This window comes from Marmota flaviventris, chromosome 2, assembly GCF_047511675.1.
Source record: "Marmota flaviventris isolate mMarFla1 chromosome 2, mMarFla1.hap1, whole genome shotgun sequence".
NCBI lineage: Eukaryota > Metazoa > Chordata > Mammalia > Rodentia > Sciuridae > Marmota > Marmota flaviventris.
The window spans coordinates 109,398,598-109,418,155 of record NC_092499.1 but is presented as its reverse complement, the minus strand read 5'-3'; the positions used below and the strand labels follow the sequence as shown (position 1 = coordinate 109,418,155).

The 19,558-nt window shown below is 43.4% G+C and overlaps 1 protein-coding gene and 1 long non-coding RNA gene across 29 annotated transcripts in view; one reads left to right on the top strand and one right to left on the bottom strand.

Annotated features, from left to right (window-relative positions):
• Positions 1-6,977, top strand: part of LOC114083387 (uncharacterized) — a 21,705-nt gene extending 14,728 nt beyond the window's left edge. The window contains exons 3-4 of the long non-coding RNA XR_011706676.1: positions 2,768-2,832; positions 6,643-6,977. This is a non-coding gene — a long non-coding RNA (uncharacterized lncRNA). The remainder of the gene's footprint in view (positions 1-2,767; positions 2,833-6,642) is intronic.
• Tpm1 (tropomyosin 1) overlaps positions 1-19,558 on the bottom strand; it is a 26,889-nt gene extending 7,331 nt beyond the window's left edge. For 2 of the 28 annotated variants that reach the window (XM_027924619.2, XM_027924579.2), the window contains exons 1-7: positions 13,723-13,980; positions 6,615-6,748; positions 4,302-4,419; positions 3,035-3,105; positions 2,187-2,262; positions 1,699-1,761; positions 1,320-1,389 (exon numbers count right to left, since the gene is read on the bottom strand). In XM_027924619.2, the coding sequence (XP_027780420.1) occupies positions 1,320-1,389; positions 1,699-1,761; positions 2,187-2,262; positions 3,035-3,105; positions 4,302-4,419; positions 6,615-6,748; positions 13,723-13,854 (664 nt within the window). In that variant the 5' untranslated portion in view covers positions 13,855-13,980. Of the gene's footprint in view, positions 1-1,319; positions 1,390-1,698; positions 1,762-2,186; positions 2,263-2,704; positions 2,781-3,034; positions 3,106-4,301; positions 4,420-6,614; positions 6,749-13,722; positions 13,981-18,045; positions 18,172-18,389; positions 18,516-19,331 lie in introns of those variants that run through there. The other 26 variants (XM_027924627.2, XM_027924569.2, XM_071608357.1 and 23 more) reach the window with 25 other exon arrangements.

The window sequence follows — 19,558 nt, the reverse complement described above, 5'->3', positions numbered from 1 at the left end:
CAGAGGTGCAAGGACATGGAGAGTGATCAAGAGATGGAGGGTGAGCGAGGGTGGCGCAGGCGCCATCCCAACACAGCAGCAAGGAAAGGGCAATGCATGAAGGGGTTGGTGCCGCAGCAGGTGCCAACGCAGGAGGCGTGCGTTTTGTTTTTAAATAAATTGAAACAAAAACAAAGAGAACAAAACCCATTAGAAATTAAAATGAGAAAGACTCGATATGAAAATCATAAATACTGTAGGCACATCAGTAAACCATGCTAAATCCTAAACAAAACTACAGAAGGCTGTCTCTCCTGGTGGGAAATGGAACATCTTTCTTTTTATAGAGCTATATTTTAATTATACCAGAGTAGTCAGCCACCTGTCGCTATAAACAATGGAAAAAATATCCAAAGGCAGTGTTTTGGAAGAACAACTTGCGATTAAAGCCTATAATCCTTATCTAGCTCCACCTTCAAACCACTGACTTCCTGACCAAACTAGACCATGGGATATTAATTTTTTAGTGTCATTTAAACTACTCCTGTGGTCTTCCCTCCAGAGCTGCTTGTACCTTAGTCCAGGAGCCTTGAAAAGCAAAGAAAGCCACACTTTCAATTGTACACCAGCAGACTGTTTGCGACCATATGTCATTCTTTTTCTCCACTATGGTTATTATTATCTGTACCAGCCTCCAGTCCCTTCTCCAACTCCTTCTGCCCACAATAAACATTTTTTTTCTTCACAAGCCTCAGAGTTCAACATTTAGGATTTCTGTGAGATAGAGTCAGTGTCACTCAAATAAAACCTACATGCCTTGGGTGAGAAATGCTTAAGCATAATCTCAAAATATTATGCCCTATTGGTTCCTATCTTCCTTTTAGGATACAGATTATTGTACCAATGAATGACTGACAATACCCAAGCCCTTCCACTGAATTCATACTTGGGAGAAGATGGGTTGTGTCTAAAACCAATGCACATCATTCTGACAATTAGGAGGTCTCACTAAAGAAATAAAATATACCAGAGTCTCTCTGATCTATAAGCATCTCACGATGAAAATTAAACCCACTACCTTCTGAGGAGTGTAAAATGCTGGGGGGCATTTGCCATTTCAAAAAGAGACATGTGCTGCCTGGTGGCTAACCAGTCACCTGAAGAACTAAGGACTCAGGTCCAAGAGTTTAAGAGCCACAGATGAAAATCCCAGAGGAAGTTAGAAAAAAGTGCAGGAGCAAAGAAGTTTATCCAGGTAGATGCACCTGGATTGGACAATTGTATGCCAGGTCAGTATTCAACCATGAGGATTAAATGAAAAACAATATTTAAGATCTTACCTTCTAAGTCATCAATGCTTTTCTCCAATTTAGTTACTGACCTCTCCGCAAACTCAGCTCGAGTCTCAGCCTGTAATGATTTAATTTATCTAAGTCAAAGTTTAAGAAGTTTCACAGTTCTAGTAGCCACAAATACAGGGAAAACTAGAGAATGGACATGAGGCATCTCACCCATGAAATGGATTTAAAACTATCTGTCAGTTTTAGTCACTACTGTGAGCAATGGGAACTAGCATAGTATGTTAATTCCAAGACTACCTCTGAATAACTCTGGCTTGAATCAGTAACTTTAAAAGCAAAAAATTCCTGACCAGCTTCATGGACATAAATGTGATTAAAATCCGGTTGACTTCATCCAAAATTCTCATGTTATTATTACCTCCTTCAGCTTGTCAGAAAGGACCTTGATCTCTTCCTCATATTTGTCTTCCTTCTGAGAGTACTGTAATTAGAAAGAGCATTCCAGATGTCAAGCTGTAGCTGTTTTCATCCCTTCTAACAAAAAGAACTCGCCAGCTCAACCAACAGATGTTAAGGATCTCTGAGGCAGTAACAGAACCTCCAATATCAAATGGCATACTATAATACATTCTCTGCTTTCTAGCCTATTGTTTTACATGGGATAAGAAGAAGATAACTTATCCACCTGGCACTCTGTTTAAATTAAATTGATGACTCACATACTCAACATAAAATATTCTCTATGAAAAAAATTATAAAAATATCCCCTGTATCCAATAACCACTAGAAATCATCTAAAAAATTTGCCATTTATTAAAAGGTCTACTGTGCCAGTGCTTTCATCAGCAGGGCCTCTTTTGAGCAGCTCTTAAAAGATGCCTTCCCCACACCATGCTCCTGGCCTACCTTCTCAGCCTGAGCCTCCAGTGACTTCAAGTTGTTGGTCACAGTTTTCAATTCTTCTTCAAGCTCGGCACATTTGCTAATGTTTTCGATCAGAGGCAGAAAGGGTGGGAGACAAGCCAAAGGAAGGAAGAGAGAAAAAGGAGAGGAATGGGAAAAAATGAAAACCAAGTCCTAGAGATGAAGGACTGCCTTAAAGTAGCCAAACTATCAGGTATGAAAATGCTCAATTTTGCCATGGACATTGCCTCCCAACTTTGCAACAGTGGAAAGGCAGGATCACAAAATTGAGCAACTGAAGTGTGATAATTTGGCTTCTTATTTGGCTGCCTCTAAGAGCATTTATAAAGGGAAAAACAAAGGAGCATAAAGGACCAAGAGAAAGCACTTAAAGCAAGATATAAATAGCAGAGGGTGTAGTGAAGGTGCAGTCGTTACATCAAACCAACCAGTAGGCATTGGAAGCTGAAAGACGCCTGGGTTTCAGTTAAACCTAAAAACCACACATGAGCCATCAGTACCTTATCCTCTGCAGCCATTAATGCTTTCAAGGTCTGATCCATTATTCTTAATTGTTCTTCCAGCTGTCGAACTTGGCTGTTAGTGGACACAGGAAATGCACAAGGCCATTCACAAAATCAGTGTGCAGGTAAGGCATGCAGTGATACACGCATTCATACATAGACACCCCACACGAGTCCTCCGTGTTCCATACTCGTGGCTCATCCACAACAAATGAGCACAAAAGGAGCCCGGAGCTGAAATAGGTAAATGTGCAGCTGCCAGAAGGTCATGCTGTTTAGTCACTGCTCTGCAGCACCCCACACGCTCCTGTTGCTGGGCCCACTTACCCTTCTGAGAGCTCAGCCCGCTCCTCTGCACGTTCCAGGTCACTTTCAATGATGACCAGCTTACGGGCTACCTGCAGCAGGACAAACACAGTACACACACACATTGTGGGGCTTGTGTATTTTGTATAAGGGTTGTTTGGGTGGGAATCAGGCTGCATCAGCCCCTACAGATTCCTGTCTACGTATAGGATCCTCCCCATTTGGGGAGACTGAAGAGAAGCAACTTTCCCTCAGGAGTGCTGACAGACAGGAGGCCAGAGTCTTTGCTCACCAAGACCCAGAATGGACAGCTACAATTTTGCAATATCAATCTGAAGTCTGACCCAGGTGAAACTACATAATTACATAGCAGCCAGACCAGAGTGTGGAATGAGAGAGAAATATAAAATCCAGTCTCAAAAAATAACAAACTGCTATTAGTATGCAGACATACTGCTCACCATACTTCTCATTAAGAAACCCATTTAATACTGAAAAAGTAGGGACTGCCAAGAAACCATGAAAATAAACCTAGGAATTCCACCAATACAGAGTTCTGTGCCACAGCCTCCTTTTTGTGGAGGCAATTTAAGAAGGCAAAAGAAATTAACATGAGATGAGGTGGTGAGATGACTAACAAGGTCAAATCTGTATTCAGTGGAAGAAAGAACCTGAGAGAAGGGATCCTCTGAAGCAATTCAAAATTAGCAAGCACAGTATAATCTGGAGAAAGGTCAGTGCTGTTTCAGGCAGTCATGATGTGATACAATGAGGAAAAAACTAAAACTTTGACAGTCATGTTGACTCTGTCATGGTAATATGACCAGGAGCTGATTCTCCTGAGAACCTGTGCTAACAGAGGATTTCCAAGACCTGGGAGGAGAGGCCTTCATGAATCTATTAAGTAGATGCTACTCAGTTGCCTGAACTGGACTGCTAGGTGGATCACACTGAAAGAAATACTTGCATAAGGACAGCCTGAGCATCCTTTCCCAAGGGTTCACCTTTCCCATTTCCTGGCCAAAGACCTTTTATCCTGGTCATTAGGGAAGGGAGTTTTAATTCTTCTTCCCAGTGCCATTGACTAGCTTCCTGATAAAGGCTGGGATCCCCTAGCTGGATCAAAATAAGAACCATTTTCTGGAGTCAAAGAAATTTGCTTCTCAAAACTACCCATTTCTACCAAGGAAGCAGACTGCTTCCCTCAGGAATCAAGGCTATGTATGCTCCCTGAACCCCAGAAGACCACTGCTAGGAATCAATGAGGCTTTGGGCGCTAGGATCTGACCTCTTCATATTTTCGGTCGGCATCTTCAGCAATGTGCTTGGCCTCTTTCAGTTGGATCTCCTGAATTTCCATTTTTTCTTCATCCTTTTGGGCTCTACTTTCAATGACTTTCATACCTCTGGAAAGAAAGACAAGTACAAAACCCAAGATTTAGAGTTGACCTTCCTAGACTCAAATTTCTTTGACCTTCCTAGAATCATACTGTCCTGCTGTGGTCTGAGAGGTTTAGATCAAAATAGAGCACAGATCTACTTTTTATTTTTTTTCCCCCAAAACCATGAAGCAAGACCTTCTAGTGCTAAAGGCAGAAAAAAAGACACATTTCTCTCTGCTCATTGTGCTTATACTTTGGGTACTGCAGAACCTGTCCAGGCACTTTGTGTTAAATCAAAGGAATAATATTAGGGTCCCATTTGAATCTGGAAGGCATGGAAACAAGAAAAGCCAAGATTCTTTATTTGTTAAATAAATAAAGGAATTTCTTTCCTTTCCTGAGGGAAGTCTGTTTGAAAATGAACAAAAGCTACAATCAAAGCAAATTTATTTTTGTGTACCTCTTTCTACAAAAAAAGGGTCTTAACCCATCAACCACAAACAAAAACAGTAGACTAGCCCATAAGAAACTGCTGATGTTTGAGCATTTTGGACTTATAAAAGTAGCAGTTTTAGTAGAGTCAACTGAATTCTTTAGATAAGAAACCAAGTTTTACTTCTAATGGAACCCTCTCTAAATAGGGAGGTTGGGAGGGATTGATACTGGCTTCTACATCGATGTATATATTAGGGTCCTATGGCATGGTGTTACATTTCAGAAAATGTTAACTGATCTATGATATATTAAAGATTTATGGAATAATGAGTCATGTTAAAATGGGACTCATTTACAAAATTTAAGTAGGCAATAAATAAACCACTATTTTTTGATCTAGTACTAGAATATACTTGAGGAGACCCAAGGTCCAGCTTTGGCTTAGACGCAAATATGCTATCAGCCTTTGGGCAGTGACAGTCTCTGAGCCTTAGTTTTCTTATTTTTCCTCCAGGGGATTGGAGTAAATGATCTCTAAGTTCCTTTTACTCCACAGTCTAACATTATTAGACCATATTTACAGTTCACTAACAGGTATATTTCAGGAGGAAGTTAGCTACAACATTACTGTTATATATACACTGTAAGAGATAATTAGTCATCATGAAGAATTTCAAAACTCTTGGCCAGTGAAAAAACACTAAGTAGTAGTGAATAATGAGGTGACAACTGAAGTTAAAAACCTTCTTGAACCCTAAAGTCTGAAATCACTTTTATACATGGTAGCAGGGAGCAGAGGCTTGCTGTAAAGATGCAGAAATGGACAAATGACTGACTACATTCTCCTGCCCAGGTTACAACACAGGCAGTCACACCTGTAGTGTTCTAACATATCATCCCTCAAGCAGAACTCTCTTACCTCATTGAGTCTTTCCTGAAGTTCTTCTTTGCAATGTGGCAAATACATTAACTTGAACAGTTGAGCACAGAAGAAAAAACCTTCTGGGATGCATGAGGTTAGTTGTGTTGCTGTATATGAACCATGGTTTCCCTTTCCTACCACAGGTGGCATCTTACAGTAATAAGCCAGGTAGAGTCATGTTACAATGGAGGTGGGCTCAGAGCACACAAGTTCCTGATTATATTTGTATGTTTGGCAGTGTCTTGTCTGCAATTAATCCTAGTCCAAAACAATTTACTTCTGCAGATCACATTTCTGTTTTATCTGGGCTTTTTTCTTCCACCTATTTGACAACTAAGAGCCCACAGTTTCTGACCCAGTCCCAAGACTCCTTGGTGTATTTTAAAATAAAGTAGTTATTATTATTTTTTTTAAATGCACAATTGCTCTGTGGTCAGTTGGAATGAAAGAACCAGTGCATATCCCTGGAACTTTTCATTTCCAAGTCTGTCTCCCTTGTTGGGTGGTGCTCTGTGAGGACCAGAACAGTATCTGTTTCTTCTCTATAACTCTAGAGCTTAGAATAGTGCTTTGCACACATTCAGTATTCCATTTATTTTATTATTATTATTGTTTTTGGTGGTGCTGGGAATTGAACCCAGGGCCTTCTGCATGCTGGACAAGACCTCTACCATTGAGCTCCAGCTCTAGCCCTTTTCTACTTATTTTAAAGAAACAAAATCAAACTACACATGTGATCAACTGAAGAGATGACTCCACTGAGGGCTGTAAAATTGTTAAACCTCAAAGATCAGAGGAGCTTCCTGTTCATCCTGCCAGGAGGAAAGGCTTGTGCTAAAATGGCTGGATGAGACGTTCTCACCTCTCGCTTTCATCTGCTGCTTTTTCAGCCTCCTCCAGCTTCTGCAAAGCTGTTGCCAGACGCTCCTGAGCACGATCCAACTCTTCCTCAACCAGCTGGATGCGTCTGTTCAGAGAAGCTACATCAGCTTCAGCCTAGGCAGAGAGAGTGGAAGGCCTTTCAGAGCTGGAGAGAAAGTGAAGGTGGCACTTACAGAAAGTGGCTGATTTTAGACAGGACGTGTGGTCCTAGTGGTCAATTAAAAGTGCATTACAAGCCCTCATCAACTCTGGAGTTCTCAGAAATGTACACATGTTGAATTACAAAGTGAGCATCCATATTTACACACAATTTTTATCAAATAAAATGTTCCATTAGCAAAGACTCACATGGCCCATTTCTTACCCTAGCATTACTTGTCCATTGAAGGAGAGTTTTATCACAGCCACCTCATTCACTAGGGGCCTGAGGTGTAGATAAAGACAACAAGACTTACCCAGAGATTCAGCCACTTAAGACAACAGCAGTACCACAGAAATTGGAACCAGCAGTTTCATTAAATTCTCTTTTTTTCTGAAACCACTTTCTCAAAGAAGCCTTACAAAGGAACTAAATACTCAAAAATCCAGTAGTTTAAAAATACATACCACATGGAGACCTAACACAATTTTAGAAAGCTTCCTCCTCTCACCCCCGCCTTTTCAGGAACTCCTTCAAAGTAAGTGGTCACACCAGAACGAGGCCAAGACAAATCTCCCAAGAGTTTTTGTCCTAAGCCTACTGGATATTCTTACAATTCAAGATTGCTACAAAAAAGGTTTCAAACTCTTATGGAGAAAAGGAATACAGATAATGTTTTTACTTGGAATCTATGCTTCTTTTTGGGTACTGGGGACTGAACTCTGGGGCACTCGACCACTGAGCCACATCCCCAGCCCTATTTTGTATTTTATTTAGAGACAAGGTCTCACTGAGTTGCTTAGCTTCTCACTTATTTGCTGAGGCTGGCTTTGAACTCTCGATCCTCCGGCCTCAGCCTCCGGAGCCGCTGGGATTATAGGCATGTGCCACCTGCCTAGCTGAAATCTATATTTTAAATAAAAATTTCCTTCCTGGATACAGAGACTACCTCCTGTCATACACATTTGTTACTATATTTGAGAATACTAGAAATGTTGTAAAGGTGGCCATTCAAATTTTTACTGCATGGAAGTGAAGATGGAACTTACTAATTAGGTACTATTTATTCATCTTTATCCACTTTGAATATACATCTATCAAGGGGTGATGGGTTTTCAGGACATGTAGATTTCTAAATATTACAATATACACCTCAGGACCCACAGTAGTTCTTTATATACATCTCTGTCTTTATTGAACTATAAGCTACTCATATTTTATTTATATATATAAATACACATGCGCACACGCACACACACACATATATGTAAATACGCAATTCTCTGCAGAGTATAGACTCAACAAATGTCTACTCAATCAAATACGTAAAACCATTCTAATTTAAACAATAGCAATTTTCTTAGCTCATGGCCCCATGACAGAGTTTGAAATGCACATGTAGTTAGAGAGAGGTTGTGGTCATGGCCTTGAGTCAAAGGAATATGAAAGAACATTCAGCTTTTTGCTCATTTAGATTTGTAAGATTTTAAATGCCAAGTTTTATCTGGGAAGAGAGGTGAAAAAGGCACTTCCAACCATAAACACATTTAAATATACTTTTATCTCAACAAAAAACTATATGGTAATTGACAGATGGAGGCAGGGAGCAGAGCAAATGTGAAATGAATCCTAAAAGGAACATTTACAACTGAACTGGCTCATAAAGTCAATCCTTATCATTGTTCAACTAGCAACTAGGTACAGCTAGGAATGACTGGCAGGTAACCCTTGATTTCTGCTTGTTTTTGAAGGGTGAGGGCAATAAGGTAGGGAATTTTCAAAGTACAGGGAACTGCCTTTTAAAGTCATAGTCCTTTTTTTTTTTTTTAATTGTAAGAATGTATATACATTAAAGGTGCAATTTTGGGCCAAGTTAAATTTCTTCACTGTTTTATATTTTCCTTTTCCAATAAAATTCTATTCCTTTTATGACTAGAGGTGGGGAACAGGGACAAGCAGTCAATCCTGAATGTTGAAATAATAAGGGTAAATATCCCCATTACAGATGCTGTGGCTTATCAGATAAATGGCAACAAGATTTTCAAAAACATTTTTGTAGACACCAAAGTCTGAGTTTCCTGATCTGCTTTAGATCTGGGTCCAAACCTTGAGGACTTGGTGCTCACAAAAAGGTGACTGTTTATTCTTTGGGGAAAGAACCTTCTGGGTGACTACTGGGTCTATGGCCCCAGCTCCTCACACAGTTGAAGTCCCAGAGAGGAAGGAGCGGGCACCCTGAGTTCATGCTTGCCTCTGGTATGCAAGACTACCCCACATGAAAGGCTCACCTCAATCAATCTCTACTTCCTACTGCCCCCACCAGCTCTATCCTTTCTTTTCCTTAGCCCTTGACTCTGTTTAGAAGAATATTATTTTGAAAATATCACTTACACTTCTGCCCCAGGAGCATTTTGTAGAACCCTGATTCTCTGACAGTAGGGTATGTCCTCCAAAACTAGTCTTCAGGGACTTACATAGGGTGTCCACACAATGGCATGGAATGGAGACCTGTCTGTAGAAGCCAGTTTGACACAAAGATGGGACTGGTGCACACACAGAGAACCTACCTATGGACAGCTGGCTCTTCCTGAGAAACTGATATAAGTAAACAAAATGGGGATCTCATTTTTTTTTTCTTTAGCTGGAAGAATCCATGAGCATCATCTAGCTCCCACAACTGGCTAGGTGCCAGAATCAACTAGAAAATGTGTATTAAAAATATAAACTTCCAGAGAGTTTCCCATCCCTTCCCCATCCCTAGAGATTCTGATTTAGGAGATCAGAGGGGCAGGGCAGGAATTTGCACTGTAAATAGGCAATCCCCTCCACTCCTCCAGCACCACCCCAAGAAGCTGTCAAATTCAGTGGATCAAATAGGACTATTCATCTACCTCTCAGCTTAAAAGAAGAGAGGGACCTCTGACCTAGAGTGCTGAAGCAAGCTCCTATATAGCCCTCAGTGGAAGACAGGACTAAACTCTCTATAATACTGATCCAACAAATTTTGTACAGTTCCTTGGAATTCAGGAAAAGTTTAATTTCATAATTTAATCAAGGTACTTTCTTTCTTTTTACTTTTCCTCCCCTTATTTACTATGCTTTGTGTTCAAAGGCTTATTCTCTCATTTCTGGTATTTTTTTTCCCCTGAATTTTGAGTCTCCTCTAGATATTTTCTCAGGTTCTTTTTATCATAGCCTGGGTAGTTTTAAGGATCTGCTGCTACCTGTTAATACTATTTCACAGACATGATCATTTGCTATTTAAAAGCAGTCAAATAACAAGGCACTGGGGAGGGTCAAAACCCTAGATACAATTTTTTTCCCCAAGGCATGTAAGTTACCCTTAGAGTACTGAGTTAGCTTTCTTCCAACAAGGGCCTATGTGTCCACACTGCAAGTGACGACTTTCAGTTTGGGTTGCTAGTTTCTTTTATTTCAAAAGTGCTATTGTGTCCCAACATGTGATAAACTTCTCAGAAACAGACTGCTGCATTAGTAAGGCTACCAATGTCTTCTTGCAGATCTATTGTTTAACTACCACCTAGCACTCTGAACTTGTGAGGTCCTTAGGGTTGCACATGCCCCTCACCCCAGCAGGTACTAACTACCTATACAGAAGTCAAGCGCCTGCTCACTATTCCCACTCTTCTGTGTCCACCTACACAGAAAACAAAGGCACACATACCGTTATCCCACCTCAACAAAGTACAGAAATCAGTGCATGCCCACCCAATATAGCAAAATGTTATTCCAAATAGGATTTGAAAAAATCAAAAAAATAAAATATCTTTATAAGGCCTGGGATTTTGAAGAGATCCAGATGTTTTCGTCAATACAAAACCAACAATTTAAAATTGCAATGATTTTTACTTTAAAAACAATGCCCCAGTTAGGGCTAGTCACAAGAAATAGAGGTAGGAGAATAATATTGTATCCTTAAAATCAATCCTCTGGAATATATTTTCAAAGTCCTGCCTGAACCAGAGTGGAGCATGGGATGACCAAAGTTCATATCTTTTTATTCATGTCAACTGTAGTTATACAGAGGTTTCTCCCAACTTGCTGTGTAAGATCAAGTGACTACAGCCAAGTTAAACTTCTGCCCTTATATGGTAAGGAAAAGGGGGAGGGAGACCCAAAACACTGATGACATTAGTGGCCACTCCCATGGATAGCAGATAAACACAACCTCTTCTATTTGTGCCAAAGCCTGTAATTTATGAGGCATATTTGTATAATGAGGGAAAACAGACTTGAACAAGGCATTGTGGTGCCTCTGCTGTGCTACAGAGAGTGGAAATGGAGGGTACTGTATACATTCCAATTACAGCCACTCTGGGAGTGCCAATGCAAGCACAAAAAGCACGCTCAGTTTCCTGGTCCCAGAACTATTTACCAACTCTTCAGAGGGAAAGGGCCGGGCATTTTTGAAAACTGGTTATTTCCCATGACTTAATAAAGTTACCAACTAAGAACTTACTGGCTGCAACTATAAGCCTCCTCATTTGCTGGGTACTATCCAGAAAGGAGGAAAATCTTTTTCTTGTTATCTTTTTTTAAAAAATAATAATAACAAACAAAACCCTTGTAGATCACAAGACCTACAGTCAACCATTACATCAAGCAAAGTAGCCTCATTCCAACATTTTGAAGGGCCCACACACCTTGGAAAAACAAACTAGGAGGAAATAAGGGATGGCTGCTTTTTCCAAGGTAAGTGTTGGTTTAGTAGGGCCAATTAATGAGAGCCTGTCTGAACCTCTGAGTATCTGAACTTCAGCCAACTCTCCAGTCAAATATTTTTTGCAGTGGTTCATGATTTTGTCGCTAAACCTTTATCTTTGCTGCCAAGAGAAACTCTTGCTGCTAGCTTGATTCATGGATACCTAAATTAGCTACACTGAAGTTCTAGTTTTAGAAGTTAGGAACAACTCTCTATCGGAAATTCTCCAACTGTTAGGAACAATCCTCAACCAGTGTTTAAGTTACTGTTTTATAAGGTGTTGTGTCTACTCATCCAGATAGACTGTTTTTTGAAAAAAAGTCTTAAAAATCTTTCAAAACAATTTATGCCACTTTTGACATAAAGTCTTAAAAAGAAAGCCTTGTCCTCAGTCAACTAGCAAAGGAGGAATGCTGCTATAAAAATGATGCATAAAACAGAAGGTGAATATAAAAATCATAACATAGCCTTCATAAGATCTGGTGGTTTTTTGGTGTCTAATACCAGTCACTAGGCCTGGAGTTGATCAAGGCTCTCTTGCATATGATCACATATTCCCTTTCTTGTTAGGATGAGAGTAGTTCAACTCACATCACCAATATATTAACACACCAAAATTCATTCCAGTCTGCTCACTTCCCCTCTCTATTCAAATTCCAAAAGGCAGGGGTGGGGTTGAGGTTTGATTAAAAGCATTAAATGAAAAGTTTTACGATGTAGTGAAATGAGCAGGCCATTTGTAATAGCCCTTGCAAGGTGGTGAAATGCAGGTAAGGAACACTGGGTTAGGCAGTATTGTGCAGAGTTAATAACAGGGGAAATAGCACAACCTCTGTTATGCTGAGTCCCACTGTGATCTCTTTACATACCAACCCCTTTAACCAGCAGGTGTTATTGTTACCCACATTTTACACTTAGGAAACCCAAAAACTAAAAGATTAACTGTCTTCAGTTAGTATGTAGTAAAGTCAGGATTCAATTCTTGCAATCTAGGTCCAGAGTTCTTGTTCTTATTCATCATGTTCTATTAGGTCTAATGGTTCAAGGACAGCTGCAAAACAGAGAGGGAGCTGGAATTAATCTATCACCCAGCCAAGTTCAGAGGCATTCGTGGGGTGGGGGCACCCTGTTGACTTGTCCTCAAAGCAAATACTGAAAATTATCTCTTGCCTATTGATTTCCTTATTTCTGTATTTCATCTGGAAACTTCTCTAATTAGGACTTGAAAAGGACTTGTTTTTTTTTTTTTTTTTTCTGTACTTTCTGCAAAACGTGTCTTCAAGTTTCTGTTGTAAGCTACAGTCAATACAAACATTTAACCTAAAGGATTTATTCAGTTCAGAAAAGTCCCCGAGTATATGACGAACAGCTGGTCACCATATTATCTCTTGTCATAAAATTCCCAAGGTGTTTTGAATATTTTGATTTAAAACATACTCTCAAAATGGACAAATACCCCAAACTAAACTCCCTATGAAATCCTGCTCCTGTTTGATACATTTGCCTTAGGAGAAGAAAGGAAGCCAGGTATTACATTCAACAAGAGGGGAAGCCAGCCAAAAGAATATACATCCAACAACCCTTGACATTTACCCAACCCTTTCAAGACTTGATAACAAAGGAATATCTATTTGTATAGACAACTTGGGAGGAGCGATGGTTAAGGGAAAGATAAAAGGGCTGCATACTATCTAAGTTGGTTCTTCCATCAGAATCCAGAGCTGTCAATGTCTTAACCACCACATAGAAACCGCCTCCAGAAAAACCACAGGATCGATGGGGACAGCAGAGTTTAGCATCCAGGCCCCAACGTCTGACAGAGCTTCAAGAACTTAACCCCTTCTCCAAAGGAGGGATCTCCCTCTTCCCCATTGTTAAGAGTAAATAATGCCAGCAATGCAAAGTGCACGTTCCCGGGCTCCCGAAAGACCCGGACACAGCGCGACCACCCCAGAAATGGAACCCCTTCCTGAGAAAGTGCTGCTTCCAGAACGTTCACAACACCGTTTAGGCTTGCCCTGTGGGCTTTTAAACCAGCGAAATAGAAAGGGCTGAGGAGAAAGGGCAGGACTCCTCCCCGGAGCCGGACGCCAGCTGGCCCAGGTGCGCCAGGTGCGCAGCGGAGGCGTGCGTCCGCCAGCTCCCGGAGGGACCTGGGGGGCGCTGCGGGATCGACTGGAGAGGTAGCGCCTCTAGGGGATTGCGGGGTGATGGTGGGTGCCTTACGGTCTCCCTCAGCTTCCTTTCAAGGTCCAGCTCGTGCTGCAGGCTGCCCGCCCGCTCCTCCGCTGCGTCCGCCTGCTCCTGTAGGCTCCGGATCTTTCTACGCACCGCCTCCAGCGAGCTGCTCGCCGCCATCGCAAGGGCGGCGGCGGCCGGCGGGTTGCGGTGGAGAGGCCGGCTGCTGCGCTAAGGCCACCGCGGGTGTAGCTGCAGCCAAGCGCCCGACCGCCCCGCCCAGGCCGCCCCGCGCGACGGCGGCGCCCCCAGCCGCCCAGGAGCAGCCCGGAAGTCACGGCCTCCCCGGCGGCGCCGACGAACCGCGGGCGGGTGCGCGAGCGCCGGGGGCGGGCACCACCAACGAGCAGGGCGGGGCTGGGTGCGCGCCGCGGACCCCGGGAACTTGGGGCCCGCCGGAGGCATTGCGCATGCTCGCGGCCGCAGAGACTCGGCTTGTGGCTAGCAGCCCACTGAGATCTAGAAGGAGGCGGGAAGGAGGCCACAGCGCTAAGTATTTTACTTGGACTGGCAGTGCCCCTCTCTAGCACCCGGGAGGTGGTAACTAGGGTAACGGACCAGGCCGCTAAGGGCGATGGAATCCAGATTACCACGTCTAGAAGGAAGAGACGCTGAGAGCGAGGGTTGAGCCTGAATGGGGCCTAAAGAAAATGTTTAGAACCCTAGACACACAACCTCCTAATCACAATCTCACCCCCAGTCTCGAGCGAAACCCACTAATAAAGCATAGTGTGGTTGGCCCTCCTGTTCTAAATGCAGTATTCCTATATTTGAATCTGGCTCCTATTTCTCTTGACTTGTCTGGTCTTCAGCTGTAAAAATAAAGGTAATAGTATTCATAGGGTTGTTATGAGAATTATGATATAATTAAAACACTTTTCACAATACCATATATGTAGTTAAAAACTCGAATGATAGCTATAATTAATAAATATGCAAGCACTGCTTTGAGAGTCAGGTTGGGACCCATAACTAGCTGTGCAATCTCAGACAACCCAAGAGTCGCTTCTAATTTCAACCGTCCCTAGTTTTAGACCAGCCAGGGTCTGAAATCTGCTGGAATTAGATGGATTCTGGGCTGGACTAGGATGCCTTTAAAAGGCACCCCAAAGAAGGTCACAGAACCCTAGGAAAGAACCTCTGTCTACCACCTAGAAAACCATTCTGGAACACAATTTCTGGGGACTGACTTTTGTAGGTTCCCCTCTTGGGCTGCATTTTTGGCTTTTTCCCTTCACCTTTGTCACAGGGCCATTGAAGTCAATTTCTGACATGTTTTAAGAATGATAAAGTGTTGGGGCTGGGGATGTGGCTCAAGGGGTAACGCGCTCGCCTGGAATGCGCGGGGAGCTGGGTTCGATCCTCAGCACCACATAAAATAAAGATGTTGTGTCCCCCGAAAACTAAAAAATAAATATTAAAAAAAAATTTCTCTCTCTCTTAAAAAAAAAAGAATGATAAAGTGCCCGGGATGGGGAGGATAGGAAGAGACAGTAAGAAAAAGAAAACATGCCTGTCAACATCCTCATCCTCCAAAGTCCTAACAGTGAGCTTCCTTTGCTTTCCTAACACTTCCTGTGGAGTTCCTCAGTATTTACTGAGATGCTCACAAATCCCAGCTTGGGTCCTCTCAGCCTGTAGGTGGAGCCTCTGGCTTTGTTTCCACACAGTTCAACTGGACAGGCCCAGTGGTTACAGCTCCTCCTCTAAGAACACAGACTGAGGGCCTCTGATATTGGGGATGGGGAAAGAGGGCATTTAAGAACCTTCAGGGGCAGACAGGGAAACTGCTGGACACTTGCAGATGCTCTAAGCCAACTAATGACTTAATATCCTGCTTTTCAAACACCTGAGGAATTCAGTTTCAGGTGAGTTCATTTTCAAACTGATGTCATTATACAAGAGTTTGGGACAATTGTTCTCAGCCTTGGCTGCAAGTTGGAATAACCTGAGTATTAAAAAAAAATTTTTTTGATTCTGCCTCCTGGGTTCCAACCCCAACAATTCTGACTTAATTGACTAGGTGCAACCTGTCTTGATTTTTACAACTTCCCTGGGTTGTAAAGCTTTACTTAAATAAGGTTGAGAATCAATAAAGACCTAAGTAGGGATAAAGACCCACTGGAAATATTAGATCACAATTATTGGGGAAAAAGCTGGGCCAGAGACAATGGAGCCCTGACACTCCCTTAGGCTCACTTAGCCAATCAAAAATTCAAAACAAAATCATCATCAGGGGTGCTACCTCCTGAATGAGACCCTTATAATCTAGGAAAAACCCACTTCTGGAATTGAATTTGTAAAGCATGTTGGTAAACTGGAAAAACATTTTTAGTAATAGTAATCGAAAAATATAAAAATTGTTTTTATGTGGGGAAGTAATGACAGTGAAATTTTTTAATCCCACTTCCTTAGGACACTGATTTCTCTCCCAGCTCTCTTTTTCTCTAGTGACATTCTCTTTTTCTCCTCAAATTTTAACTATTTTTACTAGTTCAGGAATTATTCTAAATATAGCATTTCTTCACAAACTTCTTCAACATCCCTACAGTCTCCAAACAACCTAAAATGTCACCAAAAGGAGACACCCCCCCCACACACACACACCATATTTAGGGTTTTCTGAAGGATAAAGAACCAAAACAGGATTAAATAACCTTCTCCCCTGCTGATCCTGCCCCTACAGCTGAGTTTAGAGTAGTCTCTTTCCATTTCTGCCCCACCTTATTCCAAGCCCCTCTAAACAAGACTTTTCAATAAAGACATGATAACACTACATAGTTACAATAATTATCATCTTTTTTTTCCCCTTAAGAATTGTAGTAGCATTTTTCTCCTTCTCTTGCTTTCAGTCTTACTGGGCTATTTTCAAATTCTTTGCATTCTTTTCCTTATAAGGAATATCTCTTTCTTGATCTATCAGCGGCTCTTTTGAAAAAGTTAAAGAAATGTCCTGTTGGAGAATTTGGGGGAGACAGGCATCCTCCATTTAGCCATATACAGAGCAGACATTTGATCCTTAAAAACAGGCTTGAAGTTACATGTGGGTTGTTTTTGTTTGTTTATGACTCTTTTTCTAAGCCAGGTAGTTTCTAACTTAAATGTTTTAGCTTAAATGTCAGTGCTTTCCTAAACCCCCTATCTAGGAATCTTGATATTCACCGAAAATTTCTTTTTGTAAGATTCTAAGTGTTGTACATCTGGATTTCTCATTTATAGAACACATATGTATTGCAAGCTTTTTATGCTACAAAAGCCTGTAGAGATTTCAAGACCTGAGACCCTTCAGTAATGCACATTTTAATCCCATACAAAAAATTCTGCTCTTGCACTTGGAGGTTAACTTCTGGGCATAGCTTTCCCTGGTGCTCATGCATTCTTGGAATAGTTACCAACTTCCCAAGGAATTCTTTTCTAATTGGGCCACTAGGCTTAATTGGCTTCTAGAATAGAATTCAACAATGTGAAAAGAAGTCGGTTCTTTGGAAATCTAATCCTTGTCTTGACTTTTGGAGGCAGAAGAGGCAAGTTCTACAATTAAGATTCCAAAGGGCAATGGACAAAGTGCTAGTAAGATTTAGCTAGTGTGTATCACCCCTGAAAGTATGCAGTGGTTGTCAAAGGGCTGACAGGTGGGGGTGGGGCAAGCAGGAGGGGCAGGGGGCAGCTAGCTCACTATACCATATAAAGCACTGAGCTATATATAACTTCCCACTTATTTTCTGGCTCCAGTGGCCTCAGACTGCCTACCCAAGCAAGTATCATCTTCCCAGGCAGATCTTAAAGGCAGGGTTAAGACTTTGCTACTGAGAAAGGAAGCCTCAGAGTGTTCCTGTGCCCCACCATCAAGCTCAGCCCAAAGTATTACTATGTTTGGAGGCCAGCCTCTCTGTACCCTGACTGGGACCACCATGAAAAGACAGATTAGATTGTCCCACACACTGGGGATGGCAAAAGGAAAGAAATAGAAGAAAATTAAACCTGATGATGACACCCACCTTGGGTTTTCTGCCACTAGTAGCGAAGTTTCACCTCCAGAGTCCAATCCAGCGGCTCTGCTCTCCCAGCTTCTCACCCACCCACATCCAACCCGAGGGGTAAAGAAGAGGAGAAAAAGAGAGGAACGGATGAAATATAAATGAACGTGTGCAGTAGCAGTCAGAGGTAGCATCCAGTGCTCTGGGCTATAGTAGGGCTGTGTACTGGCATCCAGCAGGAGGTTACCTTCCTCCATTACTTTTTAGCCCCTGTGGTGACTCCAGAGTGGCTATGCGGCAGGAGGTGAGGGAAGCAGTGTGAGCGTGCACTTACATCAGTGGCCTTTTTCTCCGCCAGCTCCAGTTTCTCCTGGGCATCTTTGAGAGCCTCAGAGTATTTGTCCAGTTCATCTTCAGTGCCCTTGAGTTTCTTTTGCAGCGACACCAGCTCATCTTCCAGCTGGGAGTTGGCGGTGGCGCGGTATGGGGTGGGGGTGGGGGGTGGGGGAGGGTGCAGCAGGCAGCGTGATCCCGCAAGGCGGGGGTGGGGGGTGGGGTGGGTGCACAGATGTTCAGACAGGGACAGAGGGAAAGAAAGAGGGAAAGACAGGGAGGGAGAGAAAAAGAGAAAGAAAGAGTTAGCCATTCGTGCCGCACCGCGCCGCGCGCCCCAGGTACCTTGGCGGCGGCCTCGTCGGCGGCCAGGAGGCTGTCCTCCGCCTTGTGCAGCTCCTCCAGCACCCGGTCCCGCTCGTCCTCCGACACCCGCAGCAGCTTCTCCTTCGCCGCGATGTCCTCCTCAAGCTAGGGGGCAGCGGCGGGCGGGCGCGGGCGACCGGCACGGACCGGGTGTTAGACATACACACAACACATGGGCGCCACATTGGCTGGGGAATCCCTGGGCTTGGGGCGCCAACAAGTTGGGGCTCAAGGGACCCTAGGTAACCTCCTGTCACCAGAAGCTGTAGCCATTCTCTGGTGTCTCAACAACCCCCACCCCCACCCCCACTCCGCGCGCCCTGGACAAGCCTCCAGCCGAGGTCCCAGCTGGCTCAAGTCCACAACTTGGGGGCGCAGAAAAATGACCCTGTTTGCCTGACTTTCCGGCCGCATCCTACCTTCTGTCCCATCTTTGTTCTTAGGAAACATCCCCGTGACTCCGTTCTCCTCCCCTAAAGTCTCCATCCCAGGTTGAGGTTCCTTTCTCCCCAGTCAAAAGTCCAAAGAACTGCAAGCACTTTCTGGAATTTGAAGCTCCCTCTCTCCTGCCCTTTCTTCAAACGTCTTCAAAAGACGCCCCCACCCCGCCCTCCGATCTTAACAATATTGATTCCCAGCCTAGAGAATTAAGTGCCTTTAGGACTCGGATAGCTATGGGAACCAAGAAGGGAAATAAGCCCACTCCAGCGAGACTGAAAAGTTAGAATAAGCCTCAGTCTTGCGCTAGCCCTCCCTCTTTTCCAGACGCTTGCCCCGGCCGCCTTGGCCTGGGGTGGAATGGGGATAGAATCCTCGGGGTGGGGGCAGGAAGGGATCCTAGGCTCTGATCCCCCGGCCCCGGGGTTGTGCGGGCAAGCGTAGCGCGGGCGACTAGCGGACGCGGTCCGGGGAGGCGCAGACCTGTTTGCTCCTGTCTTCTGCCGCCTTCTTGTCGGCCTCTGCCTGCTCTGCTCGATCCAAGGCGTTCTCCTTGTCGAGCTTCAGCATCTGCATCTTCTTCTTGATGGCGTCCATGGTGGCGGTGGCTAGGGGCCCTTGGGCTGCGGCGGGAGCTGAGAGGCGAGCAGGAGCGCGGTGAGCCGGCGGATCCTGAGTGCGATCGCGGAGCCTCCTGCTGCTCCCAGATA